The following is a 17,591-nucleotide window of genomic DNA, read 5'->3' as shown; positions in this document are numbered from 1 at the left end:
ATGGAAGCACGTAGGAAGGAGATCTAATCCAGGTTCAAAGGCACTCTGAAAACAGGGAGCAAGAGAAACTAGTTTTCTCATGTCTTTATAGAATTAAAATATATTAGAATAAAATATACCTTTAATTGGGGAATGACTATTGACTAAGAATCATATAGAAATGAGCGCTAAACAAATTTTATTATAAATTTCACAATAAATACAATTAAAATTAGGATTTGTGAGTCTTTGCGAAACAGTTCTTTAAATAGTAGAGAGAAGAATTACATATGCAGATGATTGGAACATTAAATAATTAACTTACAACTATCTACATACAGCTACAACTTTATTACCATGAAAATCCAAAATGCTTCCGAGGGTAGAGAAACAGATATTCTCATACACTGCTGACAAAAATATAAACTGGATCAATATTTCTAGATAGCTGTTTGGCAATGTATCAAAAACAATAAAAATGGGCAAACTTTTGACCCAGTAAGTCTACTTCTAGGAATTTATCCTAAGGAAATTTTTAAAAATACAAAAATTTAGTTCAAAAATACCTATTTATAAGGAAATTACAGGTAAAGCACTTAGATGCCCATACAATAAAAGCTTAACATTAGCTATTATTAGTAGTACTTTTCTCATTAAAAAAAAGAAACTAAAATGTCTAACATGTGAGATTGGTTATTTCTGAATAATCCATCACAAATTAAAAATTTGAATTGTATTTATTGATATGGAAAGAAATTCATGATATAAAACTAAGTGAAAAAAGCATTTTACAGAATGATACGTATAATATAATTCCACTGCTGTTAAAAATGTTGATTCTAACAGTTGTATAATTATACATGCATATATATGTAGGTATACACACACACACAAACATACACACTTAAAAATACACAAAGAGGATCTTAATAAACCAAGACGTTAACCGTATTTATGAATGGGAGAAGAGAATTAAGAGTATTTTCCCAAATTTTAGCTTGTTTATGTTCTCTGATTTTTCTGAACTAAGCATATATTTTTTTGTAATAGGGAAAACATTTTATTTCAGCTGTGTTCATCTGATTACTTAGAATTCTGTATTTAGCTAGTTAATACAGATATCTGATTGGCTATCTTCAAGTGTTGTGATTTATTCTAGTTAGTATAAACAACAGCCATTTCTAGAGATTTTTCTGGGCCTCAGTTTCCTCATCTTAAAAATTAAGGGATTGTACTGGAATAGTTAATATTTACCAACAGGTTTTTGTAATTTCCAAAATCAGCCTATTGAACTAATGTGTCAAACTAGTAGTTGTACTGGGGGAAAACAAAAATATAATTTGTTAGGCAGACTCTCAGGTCAATATATTTCAATTATCCCCAAAACATTTAAATTCCTAAGCTACTACACACAATTGGGGTGGGGAAGAGTAGAAAAAACTGTTCAACTAAGTGACTACTTTTCATAAGCGTCACAACCCTTGGAAGACATGATAAGGTAAGTGCCAGATCAATTAAACATTACATGAATAATTATGTATTTTGATCACTACTGCTTTCTTTTTAAAACTACAGGTCAGAAATCTGATCAAATGTTACAAACATTTCAAGAAGCTGCTCTTACCTCACAGTTCCCTCAGATACATTGGGCACCGATAGGGTTACATCTAGTGAAATCTGACACTGGCTTCTTAAGATGGACATCATCCTTAAGGCTTCCACTTCACTCCTGGGAGCATTTACTGAGGCACAGCCTAAATAAGTTAGTTTGCTGAAAACTACGCTGTCCTCATCAGCCACTGGTGTGAAAGGACTTGACTCTTCAGAATCTGAAAGAAACAATAAGGAGATGGTTATTTTCATTTTGATATTTTGATGATATGAATACCAAGTAAAAATCTACAAGTTATCTTTAGGTTCTGAAAATTAAGTACTAACGAGATAGTATGCCATTGCCCTAGAAGAAATGCCCATTAAAGCCAGAAATCTCACACGAGAAATCTGTCACTAACACCAAAATATTCAGGTATTGCTGCAGTGTCATTCCCAAATCTAAAAGGACCTGAGATTCAGATCTGATTTACCTTTCTGCCTCTTCTAATTTGTTTCAACTTTATAATTTACATTTAGGGCAAAAATACATCTAGTATTTTACCACTCTGAAAAATCTTATCTCTGTCTTCTCTCTGATCTGCACCGTTGTAATTATTTTTCTCATTCATCATCTTAGCCACCTTATTATGTTCTCTCAACTCCCTTGCTTGCCCTTTCCCAATAAACATCTACAGTTTTAACACCTTACTTTTCCCAACGAGCCTTTATAATTGCTCTTCTCCTCCTTCCCTGCTATGCCTTTCAGCTCCCTTTTTCAACTTGACAACTATTCCCATAGAGCTACACAGGCCTGAAGCAAACAACTTTTCACCAAGCTTTATTCCTCCATTTCTCCAACATTGTACTCAAATTCCTTCTTTCCTGGAAAAAATCTTTAAATGTTCTGAAATAAGACTCCCTCAATGTCATTTAACTACTGTTTCTCCCTTTTTGGTATAAATGACATACATTTAAAGGGAAATCAGAATGGTACATATATTTACTCCTCACATCCCCCTAAATCTAGAATGTAGAGTCTAGAAAACAGATAACGGTTTTTGCTTGCTCTGAATCAAACCTAATATAGGGTGGACACTCAAATATTAAAAACAATAACCTTCAGTTACGCAAGCAATGCAGCAATCCTAACCTCCTTGTCCAGGTTTCACTGGCAGGCTCATCTCTGGTTTTTGAAGCCCTACTAGTGGCACAGGGTTAATGGTGGATGAAGCTGAGAGTTGACTAGAAATAGGCCCATCTCCTTCGCCATCCAGTTGTGACCTTTCCACAAGCTCCTTGTCCCCTGGCTGGTCGTCCATTGGAGGATCCATCAGCACATCTGCTAGCTCTTTTTGCAGCTGCTGCTCACTTCCATTCCCTATAATCTAAGGGTCACAAATACATGCAATCAGCAAAATGAGAAACAGAGGCCAGTACTGATTAAAATGGGTCTGCATTCTAGAGAAAATAGTCAGCATTTCTTTTGATATACAGATATCTTCTGAAAGTTTTAAAAAAATAGAATAAACCAAGATCTGCACTAAATAAGAGCTGCAGCTGCTCTCAATTCAGTTTTTCATGAAAAAGTATACAGCAAATTTGAGACTAATACCCAGAAATGTATGTGCCTGTCTGTCAATGTTATTAAGTTTTCTACAGCGTCCTAAAATAACAATTAAACTATTTGTAATTTACTTGTCTGGTGAGAAATAATGCTGTTAAGAGGAATATATTTAGAAGCTTCTCTTATCCTTAAGAGAAAAGGAACATGTGTTTGCTTCCAAAAGTTATCAATTGAAACATACTTATTAGGTAATAAATTTTCTCATGTATTTTACCACTCCTGCTATAAGTATGTGTCTTGTATTTCTGAGGGAGACTTCTCTGATATGAACAGGTTCTCGGAATTCTGAGACACTTGAATAAACCTGAGGGGATGCATGTATAAAATGGCCCTGAGGAAGAGAAGCACTCCATTTCAATAATGTCAAGTATTTTTCTGGAGTCATGATGGTTTATTATTAGTTGCTCAACAAGGAAGTAAACAAGTGCAAAATCAAGTGGAGACTGCCCAATGATAAGGAAAACCACAAGTGACAAAACCCACTATTGTCATTAAACGCTTATTCAACAAATACAGGAAAAATTAACAAAAGAATTAATTTAGGAAAAGGAAGTCATGATGAAAAGAAGGGGGCTGATTTAGGAGGCTTTCCAAAGACTGAAAAGTTAAAATGAGTGGGGCTATGAGATTGTTGAATGAGGCCTTCCCAGTAAAATTAACCCACAAGTTAAGAAGCAAAATTCCAATAAGAGAGGAACTGTTGGGAAATAACAGAAGATGAGCTGAATGTGTTAGAGGGTGAGTACCAAACCTGAATTCCCAACAAATGTACATTTACATTTTTGGCCTTTGCAGAATTAATCAACATTCACAATCTGGGTTCAAACATCTTTTATAACTCTATAAACTTCATGTCCCATTGGCTAGAAATAAAGATTGAGAAACAGTCTCAAGACTTTCTTGCTGACATTTTCCCAAGGAAATTCTAACATGTCAGTTACTCTTGCCTTGGAAATAAGGGCCAGAGAGTGTTTCAGCCTCTCGGCTTCAATGACACTGTCTGCTTCTGTGAACTTCATTTTATGTTTACAGTTACTGCTAATGGAACTACAACTGGGTCAAGTAATTTTAACTCTTTGTTATGCCTGACCCTACACCCGGAAGTGCAATCAAGTTTCTTTTTTCAGAAGTTCTGCTTTCAAAATTTTTTTTCAAAGCACCTAAAAAACAAACTAGAGCTTAGCTCCAATTAACCTCTTATTCTTTCAGAACTGAAGAAATACTGTATCACCTGCAGTAAACAAAAGATAGCCTAACTGAACCTAAACTGTTTTCCAAGGGGAAGGAGAAATAATATAAATAGGACAGTTACAGCTTCCTGAAAATAGATGGAGAAAAGATATTAGACTCCATGTTTAAGCAATTAGTAATTATAGCTGGGAAGGCCATCATTAAAAGAGCAAGGTAAATTAAAGAGAAGACATCATGTTTTCCAAGCTATGAAGTGCTGTTGTGTTCTTTGGTATAGAGGGTAAGTAAACTCAAGTTTTCTGTTGGATAGGTTGCCTACATTGTAATATATTCACCAATCACAAAAATAGATCTAACCTTGAAAGAAAACATGTTTATATGTTTGTCTTTTGTGTTTACACATGCTTATCTCAAATTCTTCCCTCATTTATAAAGTGCATAAACATAAGAACTGCCTTCCACTTCCTTAACTCTTCCTTAAAGGCTAGGAAAAAGTAATGTACACACACAAAAATGTTGATTTTTAAAAGCTACTTAAAAATAGCAACTTAACATATGCCTCAGATAATTACATCCAATACAATACTCAAGGATTATCATGTTAGATCATTCGTGAATCTTCAGTCCAATTTCAAAATTACTATCTGTCACACTATAAACTACATACTTAAACCAATTAAGTTTTTTGCTTTTTTTTTTTTTTTTTAAAGACAGTCAATTAATCTTCCCTAGGCCTATCTGGGAAACGTTCAGCAATGCTTTTCAAGGTGCTCAAACTTTCGCATGCATCAGAATTACCTGGAGAACTTGTTAAAACACAAACTGTTGGGCCCTAACCAAATTCCAATTCAATAAGTCTGGGGTGGGCCTAAAATCTGCATTTTTTTTTAAAGTTTCCAAGAGACGGTGATGCTGCTAGAATGGGGACTGCACTCTAAGAATCAACCTTAGATTAAAGGTTCTTAACCATGACTACACAACATGATTATCAATTTTATTAGAGAGCATGTCAAAATTCAAATACCTGTTCCTCTCTCTGTCCCCTCACGTCCCACCCTGACAACTAAATCAGCCTCAGAGGTAAAGCCGGGGTATATGCATTTTTAAGAACCTCCACAGGTGATTTATAAAACAGATGGCAGGCCAGATTAGGCCAGGAGGCTGTAGTTTGTTGATCCTAGAATAGATGAACAGCTTAAACAAACCAGCAACTGCTTATCTCTAGACTTCTTGTTATGACAGAAAAATAAACCCACTATCAATAGAGCTTTCTTTTCCCTGCTGCCAAAAGCATTCCTAACAGACACCACAATCCCTAAAATAAATGTAGTTGCAGGTAAAGTAATCAAGACACTGTGGTACTAGTGAAAGGGCAGATACAAAGATCAATGGAACAAGAGAATCCAGAAATAGACGCACACATATATGGCCAATTGGTTTCAACCAAGACGGCACGGTAATTCAATAGAGAAAGGTAATGAAATAAAATGATACTAGAACAATTAACTTGACACATGCAAAACGTGGATCTCAACCAATACTTCACATCATATACAAAAAATAATGAAAAATGGATCACAGACCTAAATGTCAATTTTAAACTATAAAACTTACAGAAGAAAACAGGAGAAAATCTTTGTGATCCTGGGACACACAGATTTTTTTTTTATGACACAAAAAATATGCATAAAAGAAAAAACTGTTAAGATGCACTTTATCAAAGCTAGAAACGTGTGCTCAAAAGACATTGTTAAGAGAATGAAAAGCCACAGATTTCGAGGAAATATTTGCAAATCATTTATCTGATAAAGGATTTATATCCAGAATATATGGAGAACTCTCCTAACTCAGTAATAAGAACACAAACAACCCAATTTTTTTAAAAAGGGCATTTCACCAAATTAGATATACAGATAGCAAGCAAATGAAAGAAACTCACTATCATTAGCCATTAGGGAAATTGAAACCACAACAGGATGCCTCTATACACCTATAAAAGAATGGCTAAAATTAAAAACAAACCAATCCTGACAATACCAAGGGCTGACAAAGATGTGAAGCAACTAAAAAACTCATACATTGCTGGTGGGAAGGCAGAATGGTAATCAGTTTAGCAGTTTTTCATGAATTTATAAAGTTAAACATACATGTACCATATTACTCACTTCTAGGTATTTACCCATGAAAAATAAAAACATATGTCTATACAAAGACCTGTTTGTGAATGTCTACAGCAGCACTATTCATAATTGCCAAAAACTGAATACAAAGTAAATGTTTGTCAACTGGTGAATGGATATACAAACTGCTATATATCCATAAAATGGAATAGTACTCAGCAATAAAAAGAAATGAATTACTAATATACACAATAACATGGATGAATCTCAAAAGCATTATTTTAAGTAAAAGAACCAAGACACAAAAGACTCATATTGTATGATTCCATTTATATGGCATTTTGGAAAAGGCAAAACCATAGAGACATAAATCAGATCATTGTTTGCCAAGGGCTAGGAAGCAGGGAAAAGGACTGACTAAAAAGAACCAGAAAGGGACTTTTTAGAAGGATGAAAATATTTGGAACAATAAAAATATTCTCTATCTTGATTGTAGTGGCGGTGATTACATAAGAGTTTATATTTATTGAAGCTCACAGAACTGTATACCTAAAAGGGCTGCATTTTACTATGTAAATTTTACCTCAATAAACTTGACTTAAAATAGAAAGGGGATATTGATAGTGGAGGAAGCTGTGCATATGTAGGGGCAGGGGATATATGGGAAATCTCTGTACCTTCTTCTCAATTTTGCTGTGAACCTAAAACTGCTTTAAAAAATAAAGTCTAAAAAAAATAGAAAAAATGTGTTTTCTATGAACATGAAATTTGAGGACACAACTGTTCCTTTTTTCTTTCTGCCCCTCAAAAGGTGTTTATCCAGGATTCTATTTTTGGCAATAACCTCATTTTATAGACGCTCCTGTGTCATCTCATCTACTCCCAATGATAGACAAACAATTCCTAATATATACCTACAACCCCTTCCTCAAGTGTCTACTGGACAGACCGCTTCAGCTAGATATTCCAAAATTATTTTGCCAAAACTTAACTCACTAATCCTCCTCCTGTATCCTTTTTTTCAAATCAATGAATTGCACTACTATCCACTCAGTGGCCAAAGGACCACAATCATCCTTCACTCCTCTCATTCCCACACTATTCACAAATAGTACTGATCCTTGCTCAGCTGTGCACTTTTTCCTTCTTCTCTCTCTCGGCATAGCTAGTACCATAGGACAGCCTCTTTCATTTTACAAAAGCCTACTGGAAAGGTAGTAGTTTCCCTGCCTTCTTTCCCTCCCCTCTCTGACCTGTCTTTCATGTGGCCATTCAAGTTATAATCGCTAATCTTAGTTCTGATCAAGCACTGCCTTATTTTTAAACCCTTCCATGTTTCCTCAATGCCCATAAGATAAAACCCAAATTCATATATTCCATGTTTTCCACAACTCTGCCCAAGTTATCTTTCCATCTCTTATCAATTATATCAAACTACCCAACTTCCCCAGGACACATCACAAACTCTCAAGCATCTAGACTTTGCAGACTGTTCTCCTTCCTGGAAAGCCGCCCTCTCCTTCTCTTTTCTATTCTTTAAGACCAAGCTTAAAGTCTGTTACCTCCTCTGGGAGATCTTAACCCTGCTATACGGGTTTCATCACTCCCTCCTTAGGGAGTATGCTACCATAATATTAGCATACATGTTTATTCTAGCATTGCTACTCATTTTAGACAATACTTCTTTAGTGGGCCCCTTGAACCAGACTGGGCATTATTAGATAGCAGAGAATGTTTCTTATCATTTTTTTTTGAGGAGGAGGATTAGCCCTGAGCTAACAGCTGCCAATCCTCCTCTTTTTGCTGAGAAAGACTGGCCCTGAGCTAACATCCATGCCCATCTTCCTCCACTTTATACGTGGGACGCCTACCACAGCATGGCGTGCCAAGTGGTGCCATGTCTGCACCTGTGATCCGAACCAGTGAAACCCAGGCCACGGAAGCAGAACACGCAAACTTAACCGCTGCGACAAGGGGCCGGCCCCTCCTGCTATCTTTATATTTCCAAAGGTTTGGGTAGCAACTGGTACAGAGTATATCTACAATACATTTACTAAACTGAATTTTATAAATGCAAAGAATAGAAGCCAAGTAGTATTATTTTACCCAATTTGGATATTGGATACTCTACAGATTTTGGTTATAGAAAATGAATTCTAAATGATTTATTTTAGTTTTGTTCACTACTTGAAAAAAAGAAAAACAAATACCATCATTTCCTGTTTTTCTGCAAGTGCCATTAAGGTTTAACATTTACAATAAGAATACTGGCAGGACCAAATAGCATTCTGCAAAATACAAACAATAAACTTTATTTTTAAAGTCCAACAAAGATTTCTAACTTAATTTGGCACAAATATAAACATAAAATAACAAAGCACATATGTATGGATATTACGATTAAGGGTCATGTTTAGATTTGTGTTCATCTCCACATAATCTACATTAAGAAGACGAGGGGAGAGTTCTTTAGGAAACAGTCCTAATTGAGAGAAAAAACAGTAAGTAGAAAGCAGCCAACTTAGCAGCTCCTCTAAACACAGACATAAATGTTTGCAAGGACAGAGACTGCATAGTGAATGATTTAATCACAATTCTGCTTACAAAGCAGGGTGGTAGTAAAAAAAAATCTGGGACAAGAGCTGGCTTGTGACACAACTACAGGGAGCACAATTCACATCCTATAGTATGTGAACAGCACTCCCCTGGGACTGAAGAAAGTGCAGCCTATGCAACCATCCTTAGTAGTCTTACTTGGGTCCCATAGTAAGATAGAACTGAGAAAGACAGACTCTGCTGGCTGTGAGCAAATTAACCTCTGGGAACCACAACTGTATCTTCTCTAAAATGAGGACATTGATATCTAAGTTCCAGGATTGTAATGCAGGTTCAAGGATACAATAATATCATTATTGGGTACTTACTGTTTCTATTTCAGGCACCGTATCATGTGATTTTTACAGGAATTATCTCATTCCTCACATCACAGTAGTTGTCAATTAGTAAGCATCCAGTTAGTATCTCCCTACCCCACTTTCAGCTACTTATAAATAAAATCTACCTACCGGAGTTGAGGTTCCAAAAAGCAAGTAATAACTTTTAAAAAAAAGTAGTTCTAAAAAATTGTGATAAAAAAATAAAACAAAATAAAATTAAGGTAAAATTAAAAAGAAAAAAAAGGTAATTCTTCCATTTTCCATGGTCCAGAGAAAACTAAGAACACACCTACTATTTATGTGCAAAAGAAGCATTACTGGAATAACATCTGTTCTTTCTAATTATATCAAATAAAGGTAATAACTTATATAGTAGAATTGGCTACAAGTCTATTTCCTTGAGAGCAAAACTGTATTTAAGGAACCAAAGGACAAAATGTTCCAAAGGGAACATCCAGAGTCATTTCCTGTCTTAATTTTCTGCTTCTAACTTTATAGGCCCTGTTTCCCTTCACTGCAACAATACCAACTAGGTCCCACTTGATTTGCCAGTTACAGAAAGCTACTTGAGGCAGTTTGGGACCCTTTTCTAGTAAAGATCTTTTGTCTTCAAGAAAGCATGCTTAGGAAACGACAGTGTGTGCTTGAGAAACCCACAGATGATCAGAAAATTAAAGAAAAACCCGATGATCTACGGTTCTCACTACTTGTGTCATACTGCAGCGAAAATATAAACAAAAGGGGTTCAAAATGAGTAATTTTGCTCAGCTTCAGCGTAAAAGCTGAGCCATTTCGAAACAAGTATATAAATCTCAGTTTTATCAGGAAGCAAGGTACAAAAGAGCCAGAAGTTCAATTTGGATACTGGAAAGTATAGTTACTAATCTCAAATGCACACACATACTTGTTCTGTGATCTTTGATAAATCACTGAGTCTCTCTGTGTCATATTTATAAACTGTAGTTGTTCTGATTATCCATTTCTTTATCTTACTGTACGAAGGAAGGACCAGAGAAACAACCTGAAATTACTATTAGGAATTATTAACATTAACTTGAAAAGGGAAAGGGGAAGAACAGAACCTTGTGAACTCATCCTAAAAAATCAACTGAAGAAAGACCCAAAATATTTATGGTTGTTTTGCTAAATAATGGGATTATGGCTGGGTTTTACTTACTGTCTGAATTTTCTATATCAAGCACACATACTTTTATAATTAGAGAAAACAAAGGATAAAAAGGTTATTTGAATCCTTTGAGAAAAAGAAAAGCAAGCACATTCAATTCTACTATACACAGTGGTCCTGACTGCAGGTCCTTTCAAGCCTCTTGATCTTTGCTCATGTCACAGACTCTTTTTTGAGAAATTTTTTGAGAAATTCTTAATCATTCTTTAAGGCTTTGCTCAATTGTTATCTACCCTATGAAACTCTTTTTCTTCTTCAGGCAACAATTACCTTCTCATATAATTCTGTGCATATTTATATTCTAGCACTTGATGAATTTTATCATGATGACATTTACTTACATGTCTCCCTCCCCCACCACCAAGATCCCCTTAATTAAACTGTGTTCAAGGTTCAGTAACTTTACTTGCTGAATAAAACATCTGTATTACAGAGAAGATAACCTGATTCTAAAAAAAGGAGTATCAGAAACTGAGTCAGAAGATTACTTTAAGCAATACTGAATGAGCAGGAGTGACTTCCGTATTTGCTAACTACTTTAATAAAGCTTGGCAACTTTTTTCCAACTAAAATAATGTCAGTTGGAGTTTTCAAGAAGAAAACCCTACCCACAACTAGAAGGACCTGCAACTAAGATATACAACTGTGTACAGGGGGGTTTGGGGAGATAAAGCAGAAAAAAAAAAAGAAGAAAACTCTGTGAAGATTAAAAAGCTTAAAAAATTCTCTAACTGAATTTTCTGCCTAAGAAGTAATAGCTCATCAACATACCCCCAACCAACATGTATAAAATATCTTTTGACTAAGAGCTAAGGGTGTAAGGTTCCTACACGAGAGGAGTCAAGTAGAGAAAACACAACATGTTTTGAATTTATGGAAAGTACTCAAATGTTGATGTGAGTTGCTGAAACATTTTATGAAGAAAAATACCTTTTTTAGAACTATACCATCACATCAAGGTTTTCTGTAAAGGCTTACATAAAGCATTATGCTCTCCAGGAAGCCTTCCCTGACTCCTCCCCCAAGCTAAGATAGGTTTCCATCCCCTCTGTTCCATAGCACCCTTTGATAACCTCTACCATAGCATTTATCAAACTATATTGTTGTTGAAAACGAAATACGGCCACAAAATCTCTACAGCTCCTCTATCAAGAGGTATACTCTATTTCCCTCAACCCATAAATCTGGACTGGCTTTGACTAGCAGAATATGGCAGAAGTGACAGTATGCAATTGCTAAGCCTTACCTTAAAAGAGGTCTTACAGCTTCCCTGTCTGCCCTAAGATTGTCATGCTGTGAGGAAGCCTTAGATGAAAAGACTAGATGGAAAGACAGGCCCAGCAGTCCCAGTCAAGCCCAGTAGCCAGCGAAGGCAGAAGCTGAAGTTGTATGAGCCTAAGCAAGTCCAGCAAAACTGCCCAGTCAATCCACAAAATCATGAGAAATAGTAAATTATCGTTTTAAGCTACTGAGTTCTGAGGTCGTTTGTTACAAAGCAAAGACTCATAGAAAGGGCTGCAACAAGATTTTTAACTGTCCTCTACCCTAAGCTATAAGCATCCTGAGGACAGGAACCATGTCCAATTCATCTCCATTCTCATTCAGCCTTTCAAGAGCTTCTCTTTGGCTGTGATGTTCTGCAGTTTTACTGTTAGCCTGTTTGGGACTCGCTATGTTTTTTGAAACAGAGGATTTATATCTTTTATCACTTTTGGAAAATATTCAGCTATCACCTCTTCTAGTATTTCCTTCTCCCCCATTCTATTCTTAAGGAACACTAAGGTATATGTTGATCCTTCTCATTCCACTCACCATGTCTCTTAACTGCTTTTTTATATTTTATCATCTTTCAACGCTATTTTCTGGGTAATTTCCTCAGCTTCATTTTGCAGGTATTTGATTTTCTCTCCAGTAATGTCTAATCTGCTTTTTAACACATGTGCTGCACCTTTAATTGCACTGGCTCTAATCTTCAATCATTTTAATCATATCTATCTTAAGGTTACAACTAATAATTCATAGGCCTGAGTTTTGGTGAGTTTGATCCTGCTGGGGTTTGCTGATTCTTGCTTGTGGAGAATGGTCCTTTGTAAATTTTGATTTGTGTGCTATTCTTTATCAGGGTTACCTGTGGGAATACCATGCAGCCTGGGCGACAAATGTCCACCCAGGGTAGTTACACAGTTGACTCTGTCAGGGGCTGCAAGAGTATTACCAACCCAGAAACATGCAGGTAATATAAATTCAAACCCCAAACATACAAGAAGGCAAGCCAATGGGTACAAATTCTCAAGACTCCCCTTCAAACCGGTGTCTAAGCTAAGATATATAAGCTTCTTTATTTTTTCCTTGTGACTGTAGGCAGGTTATTTTTTTTTCAAGAATATCCTTTCAGTTAGGATGTATCTCTTGAGGGTGCTTTATCAGGAAATCTCAGTTCTAACATCTCTCTCTGTAAAACCCAAGCCCTTACCTCTTACCCAGTTTAGCTATCAAAACCCAAGTCCACTGATTATAAAGAACAGCAAATTCCTGCAGTGCAGCCCCAATGTCGGCTCCACATACAGTTCTGGCTTTCAGTTCCCTCTTTGCTTTTGTTCCTTGGGGATTTCCTTTACTTTCTCGTAAATACAGTAATGCAATGAAAAGGGTGTGTGTTATATATCATGCAGCTTTCCTAAGTATTTTGTATTGGGACATTTTACAGTTTTATAGGCCATTACATTTCAAAAACTGGGAGTTCTTATTCTCAGTGCCCAAAACAGCACTTAGTAGATTAAAAGCTGTCAACTGAATATTCAAAAAAACACTCAATTAGGACTTCTAGACTGAAAGAGTGACAGACCTTTTAAATGTATTTTCTAAATCCAATGCAATTTTAAAATCTACTAGTCACCGAGAACAAGTTTCAAAAAGAAAAGTGAGCAACACATTTGAAGTAATCCCATTATACTTTCTTCTGATGACAGATCTCATAGATTTAACTAAATAATTTTATTATTTTTCCACTTACAGTTCTATATAAAATAAACTAATATACTGCAGATGTACTGAAATTACATGGAAATACAGAGAGGAAATATTAATTTGGAGATTATGTTGTTCAATTTCCTCATCTACAGAAGAATCTCTTTTTGGTAAACAAGATAGAGGAGAGAGCAAGAAAAAAGTTCTCTGGAGGAGCCCTGAGCGTCCTTCCCACTTATCATAAATGGTTCATCAAATTAGAAACTGGAAGAATAAGTCAAACAGTACTTCAAAAATTAACTAAATTTTCAAACGGAAGAAATCCAAAAGGAGAGAAGATTGATTTGTTTGTATCTGTATTCCTTTATGCTGTGTTCCTTCTTATTACAGAAACTGTTCCTAAGCTAACCCCTCCACTTAAGCACAGGAAACCCTCCTCCCTAATGTAATCAAAGAGTTTCCTTTTCTTTTACACTAGCAATGTCGCCCTGTTTACTGAATAATTCTTATCAGTATATAAATATCATAAAATTCCTCACTGGAACCTATATCACCCTTCAGCTACCACTTCATTTTCCTTCTCCTCTTTTTTACCAAAACTCCTTGAAACAGTTGTCTATATTATGGCCACTTCTTCCTCACTTCCTCACCTTCCATGTACTACTCAAACCACATTAATCCTGCTAATGCTATCATCTTTCTCTTTGAAAACAAAAAACACTCTTAGTAAGATCATCAAGGCCTCTATCTTACGACTTGTCAGTCACCATCTAAAGCAACCTCTCAGAATTGAAAATACCTAGTTACTTGCGCTTCTTGAAACACTTTCTTCATTTCATTTCTCTTCCAAGGCATTCCAATCTCCTAGTTTTCCTTACATCTCACAAGCTATTTCTTCGCAGTCTTCTCTGCTGGTTTCTCTTCATTTTAATCTCTAAATGTTGAAGTACCCCAAGAATCATTCTTCAGTATCTACACTCACTCTATGGGTGATCTCATCTAATCCCACAGCCTTCAATACCATCTTTACACTGTTGAAGCCAGCCACAATTTCTCCTGAGCATCAATCTCATACATCAGTTAGCTATCTGACATCTAAAAATGGACATCTAATAGTCATCTCAGATTTAATATGTCCTAAGCAGAACTTAAGATTCCCCTGTCCCCTGCCTCAATCCAGGTCTTCCTATCTCTTTCCCATCTCAGTAAGTGGCACTACCAGATACCTAATAGCTCAGGCCAAAATCCAGGAATCCACTGTTTACGTCTCTTTGCATCAAATCCTACATCTAATGTGTCCATTCTAACATCAATCAGTTAGATATTGAAAATATATCCTGAATCTGAGCACATTCACCCTCTAGTCCAAACCAACATTATCTATCCCTTTCATGACTAAAAAAGCCTCCTATCTGCTTTTCTTGCTCCCAGTCTTGTCCCTTCCCTGCCAATCCTCCATACAGCAGCCGGATATAAGTTATATGCAATTCACCCATTTAAAGTGAACATTTTATGGTTTTGAGTATATTCACATACATGAGCAACCATCACCAAACTCAAATTTAAACTATTTTCATCACTTCAAAATGAAACACCATACCCCTTAGGTATCTACTCCCTCTTCCCTCAATATCTCCAGGTCTGAGCAACCACCAATCTATCTTCTGCTTTTAAAGATCTGACTATTCTAGAAATTTCATATTAATGGAGTCATATAATTTGTGGACTTTTGTGTCCTGCTTGTCACTTAAGATAATGTCTTCGATGTTCATCTACATTTAGCACTTATCAGTACTTCATTCCCTTTTATGACCAAATAATATTCCATCGTACATCACATTTTATCTATCCATCTAGTAGCTGATAAACATTTAAGATGTTTAGCTCTTTATATAGCCTAGATACAAGTACTTTATGATTTGCAAATATTTTCTCTCATTCTGTGGGTTGTCTTTTCACTTTCTTGATAGTATCCTTTGAAGTAGAAAAGATTTTTAATGTTGATGCAGTCTAATTTTATCCATTTTTTCCTTTGTTGCTTGTGTTTTTGGTGTGATATCTAAGAATCCACTGCCAAATCTAAAGTCATGAAAATTTACCCCTCTGTTTCTTCTAAGAATTTCATACTTTTAGCTCTTACATTGAGGTCTTTGATCCATTTTGATCTAATTTTTGTATATGGCGTGGAGTACAACTTCATTCTTTTGAACGTGGCTATCCAGTTGTCCCAGCACAATTTGCTGAAAAAAATATCCATTCCCAATTGAATGGTATTAGTACCCCTGTCTAAATTAGCTGACCACAGAAACATGGTTCTATTTCTGAAGTCTCAAACGTATTCCAGTGATCTATATGCCTATCCTTATGTCAGTACCACACTGTCTTGATTACCACTGTTTTATAGCAAAATTGCAAAGTGTGAGTCCTCTGACTTTGTTATTTGTTTTCAAGATTATTTTGTTTTTGTTTTTGTTTTTTTAATTAATGTTATGATAGATTACAACCTTGTGAGATTTCAGTTGTACATTTTTGTTAGTCATGTTGTGGGTACACCACTTCCCCCTTTATGCCCTCCCCCCACCCCTCCTTTTCCCTGGTAACCACCGATCTGATCTCCTTATCAATATACTAACTTCCACCTATGAGTGGAGTCATATAGAGTTCGTCTTTCTCTGACTGGCTTATTTCGCTTAACATAATACCCTCGAGGTCCATCCACGTTGCTGTGAATGGGCCAATTTTGTCTTTTTTTATGGCTGAGTAGTATTCCATTGTGTATATATACCACATCTTCTTTATCCAATCATCAGTTTCTGGGCATGTAGGCTGGTTCCACGTCTTGGCTATTGTAAATAATGCTGCGATGAACATAGGGGTGCAATGGACTCTTGAGATTTCTGATATCAGGTTCTTAGGATAGATACCCAGTAATGGGATGGCTGGGTCATAGGGTATTTCTATTTTTAACTTTTTGAGAAATCGCCATACTGTTTTCCATAGTGGCTGTACCAGTTTGCATTCCCACCAACAGTGTATGAGGGTTCCTTTTTCTCCACAACCTCTCCAACATTTGTTGCTTGTTTTCAAGATTATTTTGGATATTCAGGGTCCCTTGCAATCCCATATGAATTTTAGAATTGGCATGTTAACCTCCACCAAGTTATCTGGAATTCTGAAAGGATTGCATTGAATGTGTAGATCAATTTGAGGAGTAATGCCATTTTAACAATGAATCGTGTAATGCATGAACACTGGATGATTTTCCACTTATTTAGATCTTAATTTTTTTCAGAAATGCCTTGCAGATTTCAGAGTAAAAGATTTGCACTTTAACTTAATACTAAGTATTTAATTCTTTTTGATGCAATTATAAATAGAATTTTCTTCTCATTGTCATTTTAAGATTGTTCATTGCTAAGCGTACAGAAATAAAATTGATTTTTTTAATACTGATCTTGTATCCTGCAATATTGCTGAACTTCTTTACTAGCTTTAATAATCTTTTTGGTGGATTTCTTAGGATTTTCTATATACAAGATCTTGTCAACTGCAAATAGATATAGTTTTTACTTCCTTCTTTCCAACATGGATGGCTTTTATATTTTTGCATGCCTAACCACTCTGGGTATAACCTCCAGTACAACGTCAAACAGAGGTAGTAAGTGCAGACATCCAAGTCTTGAACCTGAACTTAGGGAGGAATATCTACTCTTTTACCAACAGGAATGATTATAGCTGTGGGTTTTCCATAGATGCTCTTATCAGGTTGAGGAAGTTCCATTCTATTAATAGTTTGACTAGTTTTCTTCATTTGTTTACTTTCATGAAATGGTGTTGGATTTTATCAAATGCTTTTCCTGTATCTACTGAAATGCTCATATAGTTTTTAATTCCATTGATATGGTATACCACATTAATAGATTTTCAGATGTTAAACGAAACTTGCATTCCTGGGATAAATCCCACTTGGTCACGGTGTGTAACCCTTTTTATAT

The 17,591-nt window shown here is 35.7% G+C and overlaps 1 protein-coding gene across 16 annotated transcripts in view; it reads right to left on the bottom strand.

The window, feature by feature from the left end:
- Positions 1–17,591, bottom strand: part of RABGAP1 (RAB GTPase activating protein 1) — a 160,742-nt gene that overhangs the window by 112,633 nt on the left and 30,518 nt on the right. For 8 of the 16 annotated variants that reach the window (XM_008517924.2, XM_070596371.1, XM_070596373.1 and 5 more), the window contains 2 exons: positions 2,723–2,957; positions 1,604–1,808 (listed from right to left, as the gene is read on the bottom strand). In XM_008517924.2, coding sequence (XP_008516146.1) covers positions 1,604–1,808; positions 2,723–2,957 — 440 coding nt within the window. Of the gene's footprint in view, positions 1–1,603; positions 1,809–2,689; positions 2,958–17,591 lie in introns of all 16 variants that reach the window. The other 8 variants (XM_070596377.1, XM_070596378.1, XM_070596384.1 and 5 more) reach the window with 2 other exon arrangements.

Source organism: Equus przewalskii, chromosome 26, assembly GCF_037783145.1.
Source record: "Equus przewalskii isolate Varuska chromosome 26, EquPr2, whole genome shotgun sequence".
Lineage (NCBI taxonomy): Eukaryota > Metazoa > Chordata > Mammalia > Perissodactyla > Equidae > Equus > Equus przewalskii.
Note: the sequence above shows the minus strand (reverse complement) of the source record. Positions and strands in the feature narration are given on the sequence as shown.